The sequence below is a fragment of the Camelus bactrianus genome, chromosome 26 (assembly GCF_048773025.1).
Source record: "Camelus bactrianus isolate YW-2024 breed Bactrian camel chromosome 26, ASM4877302v1, whole genome shotgun sequence".
Taxonomy (NCBI): Eukaryota; Metazoa; Chordata; class Mammalia; order Artiodactyla; family Camelidae; genus Camelus; species Camelus bactrianus.
Window position 1 is genome coordinate 18,494,648 of NC_133564.1, and position 17,103 is coordinate 18,511,750.

The window sequence follows — 17,103 nt, forward strand, 5'->3', positions numbered from 1 at the left end:
AGAAGCACTCACCTCTGGGCTCCTTAGGCGCATGCCCAAGAGGCGCTCACTTTCGGGCTCCTTAGGCGCATGCCTGAGAGGCACCCACCTCCGGGCTCCTTAGGCGCATGCCCGAGAGGCGCTCACTTTCGGGCTCCTTAGGCGCATGCCTGAGAGGCACCCACCTCCGGGCTCCTTAGGCGCATGCCCGAGAAGCACTCACCTCCGGGCTTCTTAGGCGCATGCCCGAGAGGCGCTCACTTTCGTGCTCTCTAAGTGCGCAGGAGCTTGTGAGGCAACGCAAGTTTTGCGCCTAAAGCCTAAGGCAAGTCTCATTGGAGACCTGGCCATTAAAGGATGTTTGTTAAGCAAATAGATAAAAATGCCCCCAAAATAAATAAAACCTTTCCAAAAATACTAAAGGGAAACTGAATATATTTATATGTACATATATACATGTAAATCTATACATATAGATATATATTTTAAGGTAACAGAACAAAGGGGTCTATAATCTACGTCTCCATTTCCAGACAATTCTGATTATCTTTGAGCAACAATTCTACCTGTTCTCTAGAAATATTTAAATTATATTCTTAAAATGTATTACCTACTGAATTTGGGAAACTCTTTCCCAATAAAGAATTGCTTTAGTCTAACCCTATCTCTAGCCATTGGTGGGTGGCAGCATAACACCAAGTATTAATTTCTCAAAATTTACATCTAATTTACATCTGTCCCCAATTCCTCTCATCAACCAGCTCTTTTGACAACATCTCTTGAAAGGAATTGATCTGACAGATTGCAGAATCCCCAAACTTCCATTTCTGGATTTACTAGCTTCTCCTGCTTCTCATGCTCTCACTTTCACCCAGATTCTGAAATCAACTAGATCTCTTGTCCTTTCACTCGTTTTTAAGAGATGCGAAAAACTTTTTAAATTCTGAAGTTAATTATTCTTATATATATGGTAACACTGTTACCTTGTTAAGAGTACATACTAAAGCAGCAGTTTTAAAGTATGATTCCCAAGACTTGATCTTCCTTTTCACTGTGTTTACATTAGCACTGATAGAAGATAAAACTGCTGGTGTCTTACCATTAATCAAGGAAGTGGCACCAAACAGTACAATAGTCATTTCTTGTATTTTTACAATCCCTACCTACTTGGATGATCCCAGTTTAAAAACAAAAGCCTGTTTTACTTAAGAACGTTCTTATTTCTTGATGCTATAATAAAATATTAAATCTCAACTACTGAGTACAGGATTTAGTGTTCTGGGTGACAAGATGGAAAGCACGTGTAAAGCATTATGCTGCAAATAGAAAAACAATGGTTGTCTCAAGAAAGCATTTTCAATGATTGTTTGGGTTGCAAGCCATACTAGCCACTTTTCTTCCCCCCTATAGGACACTTTGAGTAAAAAGAGCAAATGAGAAAAACTGTGCTTGTTCAGATGTAGTGACTTGGAAAGACATTTTCCCAACCACGGACAGAATGACCCTGTCATTTCAACGAAACCAACTGAGAGTATTAGTTCCCAATGATAAAATTTGAGCTTTGAAGCAAAAATGAGAGTTTTGGAAAACATGAATCTACTATTCTAAGCTTAACAGCTTCCCAATACTTAAGTCTTTTCTGATGAAATTGGTGGTGATAGTAAATGTTAGTTTTTGCTATTGCATAGTGAATTATGTCAACATTTGGAAAATCTGCAAACTGAGTGAACCAATATTTTCCAAGGACCAATCAATGCATAATGTTGTAAGATTATGCAATGGTAAAGTGGATTCAAAGTATAAGGCAGACAAATGGATTTTAATGTTACAGAGGACAAAATGTTCATTAATATGATTAAAAAACAATTATCTGAAAAAAGTATTAGAATGATCTCCCCTTTTCCAACTAAGTATTTGTGTGAGGACAGATTTTCTTCATCTACTTCAACTAAAATAACATTACAATAGGTAGAATGCTGGAGCAGACATAATAGTCATCTTCTGATAAACCAGAAATTAAAGAGATTTGCAAGACTGTAAAACCATGTCATTATTCTCAATAATTGTTCAGAAAAAGTTCTTCATAAAAATGTTAGTTTTAAAAAATATTAAAAATAAACATCAGTTTTAACAAGGTCCTACAGTATAGCATAGGGAACTTAATTCACTATCCTATAATAAACCACAATGGAAAAGGATATGTAAAAGAATATATATTCCCAATTTACTTTTAGCTTGCATTTATCTTATTACAAATAAAGCTATTATTTTCATATTCTTAAGAGCCACTTTTGTTTCTTTTCCTGTGAATCATATGTTTAGCCTTTCAGCTGTTTTTTTCCACCAGGTTTTGGTCTTTTTTCTTAATTTTAAGAGATACTTAAACACTGAAAAGATTATGCCCTTGTTATTATACAAATTGCAACTCTTTCCCTCTACTTGTCATTTGGATTTGAATTTACCTCAATTCTTTCTTACTGAATCCTTCAAACTCTTGTAGTATCTCTTGTCTTGCCTCCCTAAACATGTCCTAGACTGAAAATAAAACTGATCAGTCACAAAAATGAGCAAGTTTAGAAATTCAGTGGTCACTCCTGGCTTTATCTTACTTAAGCTCTCAGCAATCAACATAGTTGGCCAGGACTCTCCTAAAATGGCTTCTTCTCTTTGCAACCAAGATCGTGTAAATGACATCCATCCTGCTTTACTGGTCTGTTTCTCAGTATTCCTTTTTGGCTTCACATCCTCTTGAACCTCCAAGTTTTGGGGGTACTTCAAGGATCAGTTCCAGTCCCTTCCCTTATTCCAGTTCCACGGTGTCTCCCTAGGTAATCACACTGACTTCCAAAAGTTTGAGTACCACTGTCCAATTTAATCTTTTGTCCAGCCCTGGAACTCCCAACTCATTTGCAATAAATGTCTAGTAAGCACCCCCACATTAATATATTTGTAACACTGTTTGGGATTTCAATCAATAATATCTTCCCTTCCACCAACTCACTTTAAAATTCCATTTAGAAGCATAGTTTAAACCACCATCATTTCATCATCTCAACTAGTGTATAGTCTCCCCTGCCCCAGTTCCATCTCCAACTCCTCTCAGCTCAACAAACAGAATACTATTTTAAAACCTAACTCAGGTTTGTAGTAACTTTCCAGGGCACTTAGGATAAAATCCAAATGTTTAACCGAGTTCTAGATAGTCTGGTCCCCTGCTGGCATCTCACCTATAGCTTACTTCCAACAATTTTAGCTCCTTTCCTCCCTACAGTTAGTTCTCAGCTCAAACATCACTTCCTCAGAGAGGCCTTTCTGCAATTACCCAATTTGAAATACCTTCCCACCATTCACAATCATCTTATTTTTTTTGTGTCTTTTTTTCATATATAATGCTCAATAATTTTTGAAATTTTAAATCAAACCAGCACAAAGGAAATTGATGAAGGACAGAGAATAGAGATGAAATATTTTTACAGAAACCAAGAGAAAGAAAAGTCAGAGAATAATATGTCTCATTAATGTTATCTATGTACTACAGTTCATACCTATCCTTATCTTGTTTTTCCTAATTTTATTTATTTTTCGCCCTAGCTTTCTCACTTACCCTTTTTATACCATTGCATATATTTTTTTTTAAGCTTCCATAAATACTAAAATCAAGTTGAGGTATTTAAAGAAAACCATGATTAAGGAAATGATCTTCAGAGAGAAGCTTACCTTTCCTTGTAATCCTGAGTATTTTCTTTCGGGAAAATAGCCAGAAATGGAGACTGAAGAGCTTTTGTCGTTTTAGCTACTCCCTCACTCTCTCCCTTTCTTCTTCAGGCAGGAAACCTTCTAAGGTTTCAAATCCTATCCATATGATAATCTAGAACAGTGGTTATCGAACTTCAGTAGCAATAGAATCATTTAACAGTTTAGTCAAACAGATTTCTAGGCCCCACCCTGACAGTCAGTTAGGATAGATCTTGCATGGAGTCTTAATTTACATTTTAATGAGCTCCTAGAAAATACTGAATATCCCAGCACCTTGATCAGGAGTTTCAGTCTCTTTGGATGGGTGATTATTTTGTTCTTTGCTGCATCTCCAAGGTCTTACATACTGCCTACCAGGTAGTAGCCCCTTAATTAGTTTTTTTTTCTTTAATGAACCTCATGTATATAGTAACAATTTCACAGGAAGAAATTCTTCTACAAGCCATTACCCTAGAATCTCATCGTGCTCTCTCCTTAGCCATACCATTTTCTCTTAAGCCATTAAATAGTTTCACTAGAGAACAGTGCCTGATTTCATTGCTTCCAGAATGTTTGCTGAAGGGAAGTGATCATTGCATTATTTGTAGATGGAAAGTCAAGAGTAGCAATGACTGCGTGACTGAGGAATGTGTCACGATGGGAGGTCAGGGGACAGTTCCAGAAATCTTAGATATGATTGACCGCAGAGGAAAGAAAATCTGCAGAGCTTCCCTAGTTTTACATTCTGTCTCTGGAAGGTTTTTCATTTTTGCTTTTTACATCAGTCAATTCCTTGCTGATCAAACATCAGTGCTTTGTTTCGTTTTTTTAAATTGTTTGTTTAAAAAAAAATGCTTACAGGACAATGAGAAAATTCTTTGGCTTGCTCTCCGATCTTCCAAAACCCGGTTCCACCCTAAGTATATCCTTTCTCTCTATCTCAAACAGCACTCCCCACCCACGCCCTCTTCTCCTTTGAGTAGATTGCATTCTTTTCTGTGTGTCCCTCCCTCCTCTGCCTCCTTCTCTTTCTACCCAGTTCTCCTTTTTTCTTTTAAGCTTTGATGCAACCAACTTCTGTGAAGATTTTATCAATCACTTTGGTCATTTATTCTTGAGTTTCATAATTCATATGACTTCATTTTGACAGGAAAACATCATAACCTTTCAATCAAGGGGTAAAACATCAAAATTCTCACATCCTGGAGTCTCCTAAAGCCCTTCTTAGAGAAAGTAAATAGTAAATTATTCTGGAAGACAATATGTTTTAACTTAAGATAATGCTATAAATAGCACACTATGCTACACAGTGTGCTACGTTTTTTTGTATCTACGTATTTCCCACAGTCCATGAGATATGTGGTATCAATACATTTTGTAGTTGATAAAGCTGATGATTTCAAGTTTAAGTAGTTGACCCAGAGCATTCAGTACAGACAGTTACAGATCTGGGGATTTGAATCACAGCTAAATTTCAGAATACTTTACTTCTATGACATGTTAACTAAAATTTTGGCCAATTTATAAAAGAAAGCATCTCAAATTTGCATTACAGTTTATCACAAGATACTTTCAAAGGCCTACTCTAACAATATTATAGTATCTTTGAGTACTACAATTGTGTGATTTAAAAACCTACCTTAAGCATTAAATCGTTATGATAAATTGAGCTTATAGACTTAATGGCCTCCTCTGCAGATCCTGAAACTCAGCTGGGTGGTTGTTTATCTATGGATTAATAATTAGGATTAATTATTAGGATTTATGTTAAAATCCTAATCTCCCAACATGATGGCATTAGGAGGTGGGGCCTTTGGGAGGTGATTAGATCCTGAGACTGGAGACTTGATGATGAGGTTAGTGCTCTTATAAAAGAGGATCCCCCAGAGTTTCCTAATCTTTGAGCAAAGGCCCAGTGAGAACCAGGAAGAAGGCCCTCATTAGACTGTGACCAAGCTGGCAGCTTTATCTTAGAGTTCCAGCCCCCAGAACTATGAGCACTAAATGTTTATAGCCACTCAGTCTGTATTTTGTCATAGCAGACCAGACTAAGATACTAGTGTTCTTTACATATTATTAGTAAGTCGACTTCTGTCCACCCGTCGAGGTCGCTGCCACTACCATGGCTCAGTACAAAGGGGCCGAGAGCGAGGCGAGCCGCGCCATACACCTGCTGAAGCGGGAGAAGCAGCGCGAGCAGATGGAGCATATGAAGCAGAGGATAGCCCAGGAGAACCTAGTGAAATCCAACATTGACCGGAAGTTCTCCGCGCACTACGATGCAGTGGAGGCGGAGCTCAAGTCCAGCATGGTGGGTCTGGTGACGCTGAATGACGTGAAGATGAAGCAGCAGGCACTGGTGAAGGAGTGGGAGAAGCAGCTGGCCAAGAAGGAGCAGCAGAAGGAGCTACAGCGGAAGCTGGAGAAGCTGCGAGAGAAGGAGCACAAGGAGGAGGCCAAGCGGAAGATCTCCAGCCTGTCCTTCACCCTGGAGGAAGAAGAGGAGGCAGGCGAGGAGGACGAGGAGCTGGAAAGGAAAGCGTTCACCACAAAGAAGAGGAAGCTGGGGAAGAACCCAGATGTGGACACAAACTTCCTGCCTGACCGAGACCGGGAGGAGGAGGAGAATCGGCTCCGAGAAGAGCTAAGGCAGGAGTGGGAAGCCAAGCAGGAGAAGATCAAGAGTGAGGAGATGGAAATCACGTTCAGTTACTGGGACGGCTCTGGGCACCGGCGGACAGTCAATATGAAAAAGGGCAACACCATGCAGGAGTTCCTGCAGAAGGCGCTCGAGATCCTGCGCAAAGACTTCGGTGAGCTCAGGTCAGCAGGGGTGGAGCAGCTCATGTACATCAAGGAGGACCTGATCATACCCCATCACCACAGCTTCTATGACTTCCTTGTCACCAAGCCACGCGGGAAGAGCGGGCCGCTCTTTAACTTCGACGTTCACGATGATGTGCGGCTGCTCAGTGACGCCACCGTGGAGAAGGACGAGTCGCACGCCGGCAAGGTGGTATGAGGAGCTGGTACCAGAAGAACAAGCACATCTTCCCCTCCAGTCGCTGGGAGCCATACGACCCCGAGAAGAAATGGTACAAGTACACGATCTGGTGAATGTGGAGGTGACATGGCCCCAGGCCTCGGGGCACAGTTGTGAAGTGATATCTCATTGTGCTTTTGATTTGTATTTCCCTGATAATTAGTGACCTTGAGCACCTTTTTTACATACATACCTGTTGGTCTGATGTGTTTTTGGAGAAATGTCTATTCACTTCTTTAGCCCATATTTTAATTGGGTTATTAATTCTTTCACTTTTCTCTTTTTTGGTTTTTCTTTGTTTGTCTGTTATTGAGTTGTAAAATTTACTTATATATTTTGGAAATTAACTCATTATCTAATAAATAGTTTGCAAATATTTTCTCCTATTCTATTGGTTGCCTTTTTCACGCTGTCTCTTTGTAGCACAAAAGCTTTTAAGTTTAATGTAGTCCCACTTGTCTATTTTTTGCCTTTGTTGCCTGTGCTTTCAGTGTCATACCCATGAAATTCCATACTTTTTCTATGCTTCTATGTATACAGATACACTATCAACCTGTATAGCATGCCCTCATTTTTGTAGGCAAAAAATACATATTAACCTAATTTTTCTTGTTTATATTTAAACTATTTGGGAGAGCAAAAATGTATCTCCCCCTTAACATTATATTACAAATGTCATGTCATGTCAGTGTACATAAACAGGTATGTTATTTTTTAATGGCTATGTACCCACAAGAAGAGCTATTATTTTTACATATATATTTATCTATGACCTCTTCATAATTTAAGATTGGGTATTTGATGCATGTGTTCCAAATTCTCTTTCCCAGACTGTCATTTAAAAACATTTATTTGGTTATTTTGTTATTTTGCTGTATAAAGTCTTTAATTTTTAGCTTTTTAACATAATCTTTCCTTAGTGGTGTCTAAGCTCCACAGCACGCTTTAAAAAGCCTTCTCTAAGTCATCCACTTTAAATTTCTACTATGTTACCAATTATCTCCTCTTATAATGTGCTTCATCCTTTAGATGCAATAATTGACCATATATTTAACAAATATGCTTCTCACTTGTTAAGTAGATGTGAGGTAATATAAAATATGACACATGCAAAAATAAAATAATATAAGTAAATAAGGTGAAAAAAGCAATGCAATACAAAGAGAAATACTGAGTAGAAATTCATGACTAGAGAGGGGAAAATACACACACACACATACATCTGGAATACACATTGGTGTAAATTGTTAGGTAGAGATGCAACTTTTTTTGCCAGATGGCTACTCCAACTTGTCCTAAACCATTTATTGGATAATCTATCTTTTCCACACTGATATGAAATGAAAGACATATTTTTAAAACCAGGCTTTCAAGCAAGACCTTTCCCAAATAAGTCCCCATCTACCCCACTACCTCCAACAATGAATAAGCCCTCACCATATCTTTAAGTTTCTTCTTTTCTGTGTGTTTCAAGCCTCATTGTAATGTCAGTGATAGTTGTGATTGTGGACCTCTTGGGGTATCCCTACTGTCACCTCCTCAGGAGGAGACAGGCCAGAGAAGGAGCTATTTGAGTTGTTGATCTCAGAAATCATGTCTGGCAGTGTAGTGTCATGACGGTTGTTAGAATGTATTCTGGGAAGGCTGGCCCACTCTATAAATTTCTTCATCTGTGAATTAAGCCTAATCAGTGTGTTCACAGCGAAGGTAAAGAAGTCTGCACTCCCAACAGTGAATGTAGCCAATAATTTCAGATACTTGTCCCACAATCATGCCATAATGACAACTGTCTAATTTCCTTCTCAAAGCACTTGAGCACCATTCATTTCATTGACATAACTGGAAGTTTTCACCCACTCACAAATGAGATGCAGTGTAGCGTCTGTAGAAGAGAATGACTCAGGGAGGTAGGAGACCCAGTTTCCTAGCCCTGACCTGACTCATGTAGTAAGTATTCAGAGAACCAACTCAGTTTATTTGTCTCAGTTTCTTCATATATGACCTCTGGGTTTCCAATTAGATAAAAGACTGTGATTCTATAACAACTTGGTTCCCCTACTTGTTCACTTAAAACTTATTTACAGACGAGTTGAGCCCTTGCTATGTGCAAAGAATTCTTCTAGTCATCGATGAGTAAGATGTGGTTATTGTATTGAGCTTATGAAAGGAGTTAATTTGGAAGAGGGAAGTGGGATGGAACAGATCAGTGTGGCTTGAACTTAGAACATGCCAGTCTCCCCATTCCAAATTGGAATACAGGCTCTGTGATGCACTATAACTCTATTGTGGGGCTTATTCTAATGATTCTGGCCAATGTTAAAGACTCCTGAGTTTGTATGGGAATAACACACTGAATGTAGGTGGTAGTTCATAAATTATTTTTCCAGTGATGGCAATTCATAATACTGTAGTTTTTGTTTGCTTGTTTGTGTTTTTTTTTGTTTGTTTTTTTTTTTTGCAAGACCTTTATTTGAGACTAACTCCTAAGAATATTTTGAAGCTGTGCCCCCAGTTACTGGCCTAGGAGCAATCTGAACAGTAGAGATTTCATGTCCCCAACCTGATGTTACCACTCTTCCTACTTAAACTAGTATAATTCTTTGCTCTGGTGCTTCCTTTTTCTGGCAAATTCTCACCCCAATAATTCACACATGCTATACAAAAAGGATGCATGATTAACACATTAATAACTTCAGAAAGATGAGTTTTGACTAGGAGGAAGAAAGGTGGAGGAAGAACCATTTCCAGCCAGAAAACTTCTTTTGACAAAAGTTCAAGATAAGGAAACACTTAACATCCTGTAGGAGATGAGTGGGAAAGAAGAATCCGTTGGAACCATGAAAGTCAGAAAGGAATTCATGGATAACACGGGTAATGGAGAACCATGGAAGGTTGCCAAGCTGGAGATTGATAGGAAAAAAAATAGAAAGAAGGTATGATAAAATAGATGGGAGTACAGAACTAGACAGACTCTGAAGAAGAGCTTTTAAGGTTCCACTTCCTGGCGTACGGTGAGTGGAGGACAGGCCATAACAAGAACTGACTTATGAGCATATGACACAGCAACTTTATAGGACTTGGTGCTAATCTCATGGTCATTGTACACAATGACATCTGCATACTGTACATTTATTTTTTCATGGGTCTAAAAATAATGTCTGCACATTGAATTTCTGTCCAGTAAGAAGTGATGAGAGGTTTAATAAGGCCTAGTTTAAACATTTTCAAAGAGTGAAAATAAGTGAGCAAAATTATATTTGCCCTAAAATATAATTTTTTCCATCCACTCTGTAACGTAAAGGCTCCTTGAGGCAACTTCCAGCAACAATGCTGTTTTGCTGCTATGATGGCAGAGAGGTGAGTTTCACGGTCTACAGGGCAGAGCAATAAATATAACCCTAACAATCCATTGTGCATCTAAAGTCAGGGAATACTTCAATGGAATTGTTTTCATTTGGGGGGTGAATCAAATCAAATCAAAGGACACAGAACCTGATAAAGTAGCAAAAAGCTTGTAGGCTTTGGTCAAGCAAAGAAAAGGACCCAATGAGAGAAAGAATATACATTATAGTTCTCTTCCTTCAGTTTCTTAACTAGATTCCATTAGTAGAGTTTTCCAAAAGATTTGGATCAGACTCCAATTCATATACTATAAGAGATCACTGTAATTTAAATCTCTGTACTGGCTTAAACCAAATTACCCAACCCTCCAGCCTAAAACCAGTGTGTTTCAATGGTTTCATAGTGCTAATTATGTACAATAACCAACTGTTCAAGTGAGAACTGTTGGGGCAAATATCGTCAGTATCCAGCTTGTGGCTCGCACAGTGAGATTCCTTAAAAGTTTGGGGTTGATGATGAACCCAGTGTACAGAAGTTCCACATTAAGTCATAATTGGCTTTGTGTCAATTGGTGAAATCAGTCACAGAGGAGAGCAAGAATTTCTTGTAATAACAACATAGCAACTGATTACCTACTTGTTACTCAAAACAATAGACCCTCCAGGAGGATTTTTCTAATCCCAGAATAGAGGCATGATCTTGCTCTGATGTCCTTCTTTGAGAAAATGTCCACAGCAGATTTGATGGAGAACCTCAGGGAAGAACTGACTTGTTTCATCTGCTTGGACTATTTCACCAGCCCAGTGACCACCGAGTGTGGGCATAGCTTTTGTCTGGTGTGTCTCCTGAGAAGCTGGGAGGAACATAACACTCCTTTGTCTTGTCCTGAGTGCTGGAGGACCTTGGAAATCCCACATTTCCAGCCAAATGAGCGTTTGGGGAGGCTGGCTGGCATTGGCAAGCAACTCAGATCCCAGGTGCTGCAGAGTGAGGGCAACCAAGGCGGCTATGAGAGAATGCTGGCAGCCACTAAGGTGTTGTCTGATCATGAGCAGGGCGCAGACGATTTCTCAACCCAAGGTCATGGAATAAACAGAGTGAATCTCTCGAGTGAGGCTGAAGAGCATCACAAAGTAAGACTGGTTGCTCAACATAAATTTCAGAACACAAATCAGGTCCCATAACTTAACCCCTATAATATTCTCTATCGGCGTCAGTCATGGGTGCTCATCTCCAAGCACCAGACTACAGACTTGGTGCGGGTCCCACTACACCCTTTGTTAAAGACTCCCAGTCATCTTGTTGTTTTGGGTCCTCAAGACCCTACCTGATTTGGTGCTCTGCTCATTTGCCACAAAGAATTTGTTTCTATTGCAGGAGAAACTTCAGGAAATCCTAAATATTTTGCGTAAAAAGAAAAAGGAAACTCAGATTACATTAACCCATGAGAAGGAGAGAGTGATACTGTGTAAGGTCAGTATCTGTTTGACTTTTGCATTTTCTATGTGATTCTATTCTATAGACACAGGGATATGTTGAGAAATAGCAGGGGAAAAATGACAAACTTTTCCAGGCCCAGTGCTACAACATGCAGTATCCTTGCTTTGGGCAGCATGCCTCTGCTTGTCCACCTGGGGATCTCAAGACCCAGCTCAATTCCCCCATGCCCAGGCCAGCTTGTTTTTCCCTTTCTTGATGTACCTATTTACCTCTATTTTGGCTCTGATTGTAATTCATGAAAATACCAGTTATACATATAGACATATAACATAGGATGGAAATTGATTTAAAAAGGAGTATCAAAAATTTGGGGGGGGAAAGAGCAAATAAAAAAGAAGTAAAGAGAAAAGGAAATAAATGAGAAATAGTAATTTGGATCAGTATGCCTGAACAAATGCTCAGAGTTGGCCATAGATTTGAATTTGAGCTGTCTAGCAAAGCATAGAACTAAATGTTTAATTAGATAGTTAAAAAATAAGTATGTATCTGATTCTCCCAACAAACCTAGAGTTCTTAAATGGGAATATTTATGATGTATATTTCTATTCCTAGTATATGACCCATTGCCTACTTTCATTGAAAAAATATTTGTTGAATAAATGAATGAATGCTTTTTTCCCTCATTTTTGTCCTTATTTTGCTTTTTTTAAAAAAAAATGGTATTGATCACCATCTATCATATTTTTGTTTGTCTGTTTTCTTCCCAACAGAATGATAGCCTCCTAGGAATAGAAATTTTGGTTTCCTTTATTACTATAGCTATGGCACACACACTTTCTAAAATATCAAACTATCTGCCCAGTTAGTCAATAGAATGTGTGTGTTGTGCGTCAGGTTTCAAGAATTGTCACAATAGAAGTCTAGGACTTTGTAAATATTAAAAGTCTAGTAGGCAGTTCTGTTACTAATTTTATTATATTGTTTGCGTGTGTGTGTGTGTGTGTGTGTGTGTGTGTGTGTGTGTGTGTGTGTGTGTGTGTGATGGCAGGAAGAAACAAAGACTTGTAAACAGGTTGTTGGGTCAGAATATGCAAAAATGCACCAGTTCCTGAAGGAGGAGGAGCAGCTGCAGCTCCAGCTACTGGAAATGGAGGAAAGAGACAACCTGAAGAAACTGCGGGACAATGAAATCACGCTGACTCAGCAAATGAGAAGCCTAAGCAAAATGATCGAACAGATAGAGTCCGCGTGTAAGAATTCAATTATAGAATCTTTTGAGGTAAGGATATTGGGGAAATTAATGGAAAAAAACCATGTAGTCACCTAACATTATTTCAAGTCATATAAAATACATGTGTCTTTATTTACCTGAAAAATTAAGTTCTGTTCCCAAAAAAAGTTTTCCTACAGAATGAACATTCTATATTGTATAAAGTCTTGAAGAAGAGGAGAAAAAAACAGAGGAATACCTATCAGAAACAAGTCTGATGGTGCCTCCAATTTCTTGTGTCTGCCTTGCTGTGATCTCAGCTTTGCCAAATATTTTAAGTTTAATGAGCATTTATTATGTGCATAGCACATTAAATTTCATCTTCAAAAAGACCCGATAAAGTTAAATACTATTATGATACATACTATAGGTGATTGTTATGTATAAAATGGCTTAACAGTAGCAATTATTTAATAATTCAGACCTAGGGCAGTTAGATAATTTGCCTATCAAAAAGCTAACAGGTGAAAGAACACAGGTATTCTGTCTCCTGAGCCCATATTCCTCCCCATCTTTGCGCCACTGCCTTCCTAGGCTACTATCGCATTCCCTGGGACCTTCTTAAACATCAGCCGTGTGAGCCAACTCCAGCTTTGCGTCTCTTCCCTGGACTGACTCCACAGAATGCTGCTACTTAATTTAGTGCCTTCCCAACAGCCCAGTCCAACACAGCCCTCACTGGGCTACTTTCCTTTGCTTATCTCTTACTCCTGAAGGCATTGCATAATGAGGCTGATAGTTTGGTTTCTTTATTAGCAACAGATTCTCAAGGTGATAATATGAGAAAAAGAAATCTCTAGTCATTGTGAGAAAACATTTCATATTCACAAAAACTCATCCCTAGAAGAAGATGGGGATCTTTTTCTACCATATATTTTCCTAATCAAGGTGTTTTAGAGCCATGGGAAGTGGATTCTGTGAAATCTGCAAAGGATTCTATCCAAAATGGATTTAGTCTTTGTGAGTGATCAAAGTGCACAAATACTAACCTTCTTTCTTTTATGCCCTTAGGATGTGAGAGGAATACTGGAAAGGTAGGTTTCTATTGTGTTCAGTTGTGTAAGGCACAGGGATGTGGTACTGATGCAACAGGTTATCAGAGTGGGGATTAGTGGCCATGCCACTGGGGCAAAATGAGCTGGATTCTCAAGTTGGAACAGGTCATGCAGTCTGTGCAGAGAAGACTGAGTGACTGTCTCTGCCCTCTTGCAGGAGTGAGCCTCTCTTGCTTCAGTGTCCAGAGGCCACCACCACAGAGCTGACTCTGTGCCGCATCACTGGAATGAGGCAGATGCTGAGAAAATTCAGCAGTAAGTCAGCCTGATTTGTCAAACCTTCAGGAGTTTCCAGAGTTAACTGGGACCATAGACCATCTCTGTGCTGGAGCAGACAGAAGCTCTGAGACTGGACTGATGTTTGATCTGGTTTTGTTTTCTGTCTGAGTCCTGCTTCTTTGTTTGTTTTCATTGTTCTGTTTTGTTCCTCTCATGCCTTTGCATAGGCACACATGCACGCCTCCTCAGGGGTTTCTGCATTTCCACCTCTGCTCTTGTCAGGATAAAAGCTTCATTTCAGTGAAGAAACATTCAAAGAACTATCTCTTTAGAATGTTCCATATATTCAGGCTAGCTAAGACCCAGAGGTCACATTATTTTTCAATTTTTATCTTGTTGAAAATCTGACCTTCAGAGGAAGGCCTAATGGACTTCGGATGCAACAGATATTTGAGAAGTGCCTACTATGTGCTACAGTAGGTACTGTGTTATCCGGCTCTGAGTATACTTAAAATGAGTAAGACAGACTTTGCTTTTGTAGGACTCTCAGTGAAATTGAGGAGCCCAAGATTAATCACACAAATAATTAGTGATGGTTGGGATCTGACCTATAAATAGAAGTATGAAATGGTATGATGGGGTGCCTAGTCTTGTCTGGACAGTCAGTGAAAATCAGAGTCCTCCTCTGTGACTTCCTCCCAGGAGGCTGGGAGAGGAGGTCTCTTACTGGTTCACAATGTGTTTCATCAAATGATCACTGGTGGTTGCACTAACTCACATGAGGTTGCATTTAAGCATGCATGACATAATGAAAAATGCTGACTGGAGAATGCTATTCAAACACTCGGTAACTCTGTAATCTTGGCCCAGTTTCCTAACCTTTATGACCTCAGTTTTCTTTTATAAAAATGGAAAAAAATAATCATACTTGCCATGCTTAAATGAGAGAAGGTACAGAAAATGCCTGGTACCTTAGTAGGAATTCAGTAGGTGATAACTATATTTCTCTCCCACCCAACTGAAGAACCATAACCATCCTTGGCTAAAGCAAATGCAAATGCCAAAAGTTATGATGAGGTGGATAAATAACTCTGAGTTCTAAAACTCTCTTGTAGACAGAACCCTGTCCATTCCATTATCAGAGATTCATTATCACTCCCCACATGACTCCCTTTGGTTTCCTTTTAGAAATTCACTGTGTTTTGTGAAACAGTAAAAGAAGGGGCTCAGAGGTACTGTTCTAAACAAAACAAAAATCCCCACCATACTCACCTAAATTACATCTTAAAAAAGTGGACTGCTGGAATCACAGTGGTGCTTCTTAAAAATTAGATTCCTGGGCCCTATCCTAAATCAGATTCTTGATGAGTGGGCACAGCAATCAGAAAAAACCAATCGGGCTGGATATTAAGACTTAATTTTGAATTCCACATATGTAAGAGGGCTTTCAAGAATGCAAATGAGGATTCATTCTTCTTCCCTCTTGCAGCAGATATAACTCTAGATCCAGCCACGGCCAATGCCTATCTCGTCTTGTCTGAGGATCTGAAAAGTGTGAAACATGGAGGAATCCGACAGCAGTTACCTGACAACCCAGAGAGATTTGACCAATCTGCAACCGTGCTGGGTGCTCAGATCTTCACCTGCGGGAGACACTACTGGGAGGTGGAAGTGGGCAACAAGACCGAGTGGGAAGTGGGCATCTGCAAGGACTCAGTGAGCAGAAAGGGGAATCTCCCCAAGCCACCTGGGGACCTCTTCTCACTTATAGGTTTAAAAATTGGAGATGATTATAGTCTTTGGGTCTCATCACCTTTGAAAGGTCAACATGTTAGAGAGCAAGTGCATAAGGTTGGTGTTTTCTTAGACTATGAGTCTGGACATATAGCGTTCTACAACGTGGCAAATGAGTCCCTCATCTACAGCTTCCCTCCAGCCTCTTTTCAAGAGGCTCTCAGGCCCATCTTCTCCCCTTGCCTCCCAAACGAAGGGACAAACACAGGCCCTCTTACCATCTGCTCACTGAATAACCACGTCTGAGGGAGATGCCCCCAGTCTTCTCTGAGAATGAGATCTAAGACCAAAGGATGACTATTAATTAGGATGATTAATGCATTGACAGTATTGACATCAGGTGATCTGAAACAAAAGCCCCTAACCCTGCCCCAAGAGTTTCAATTAACTTGAGCTCCCAACAAACAGCCAAATTACACAAACAACTTCTAACACCAGTAGGAGAAATCTGATTATATCCTGTGTCTTTAACCATATTCGTCCTGCCCCCTGTATGTGCTGATCCCTGAAAATATAGAGACACAACGAGCCCCTATTATCCTGAATCCCATTGTCATAGGCCAGTTTTATAAATATATGTCTTTTTTTTTCAAATGTAGTTATTCATTTGACTCTTAAAAAAACCCTACTGTTCTCATGTATCTTTATCCTATGTGCAAAGCTCTGCATGCTGGGGCAATCCTAACTCCTTCAGGGCAGGATGCATGGGTTCTCTTTTTCATTCATGACTCACCCCCTCTGAAAAGTCACTTTTCTTCCCACCCCCTGGGGCCTGGAGTATTTGTAGTCAGTAAGACATATGTGTTCAGAACACTGCAAAGATATGTGTGAACATCACTGCAGTATTCATGTTACCATAATCACAAGAGGATGGAACCTTCTGCTGTTTGTTATTATGGTCACAGATGACAAGGTCTCTAGTTAATAAATGTATCAAGGCTGTAGGCCAAGTGACTTTTTCGGTTTTATATAAGGTTATTTTCTGAGCTTTCACTATTTGCTATGAACAGAAGGCTTTTTGTCTCTGGAGGACCAAATCAAGTCTACTCTCTATCCCAGCATGCCAGGATTTTGGAAGGGGATGGTGTCTGAGCAAAGCTGCTTTTGGCTGGTCTCACTCATGCTCCTCATTCTTAGTGCTCTGTTCCTGAAATTTTTAAAAAAATTTCTTTGTCTTGCTCCCATTGCAGGATGTCACCAATCACAGAAGGTACCCCTTTCACTCC

General features: G+C 39.5%; 1 protein-coding gene and 1 pseudogene across 1 annotated transcript; both read left to right on the plus strand.

Moving 5' to 3' along the window:
* Nucleotides 1–5,836: 5,836 nt before the first annotated feature.
* On the plus strand, nt 5,837–7,132 carry LOC105067734 (protein FAM50A pseudogene; annotated as a pseudogene).
* Nucleotides 7,133–10,806: 3,674 nt separating this feature from the next.
* TRIML1 (tripartite motif family like 1) lies at nt 10,807–16,123 on the plus strand. The gene is made up of 6 exons (XM_010953270.2): nt 10,807–11,232; nt 11,477–11,572; nt 12,588–12,818; nt 13,821–13,843; nt 14,022–14,119; nt 15,573–16,123. The coding sequence occupies exons 1-6, from the start codon at nt 10,807–10,809 to the stop codon at nt 16,121–16,123; spliced, it is 1,425 nt and encodes a 474-aa protein (XP_010951572.2).
* The last annotated feature ends 980 nt before the right edge of the window (nt 16,124–17,103 follow it).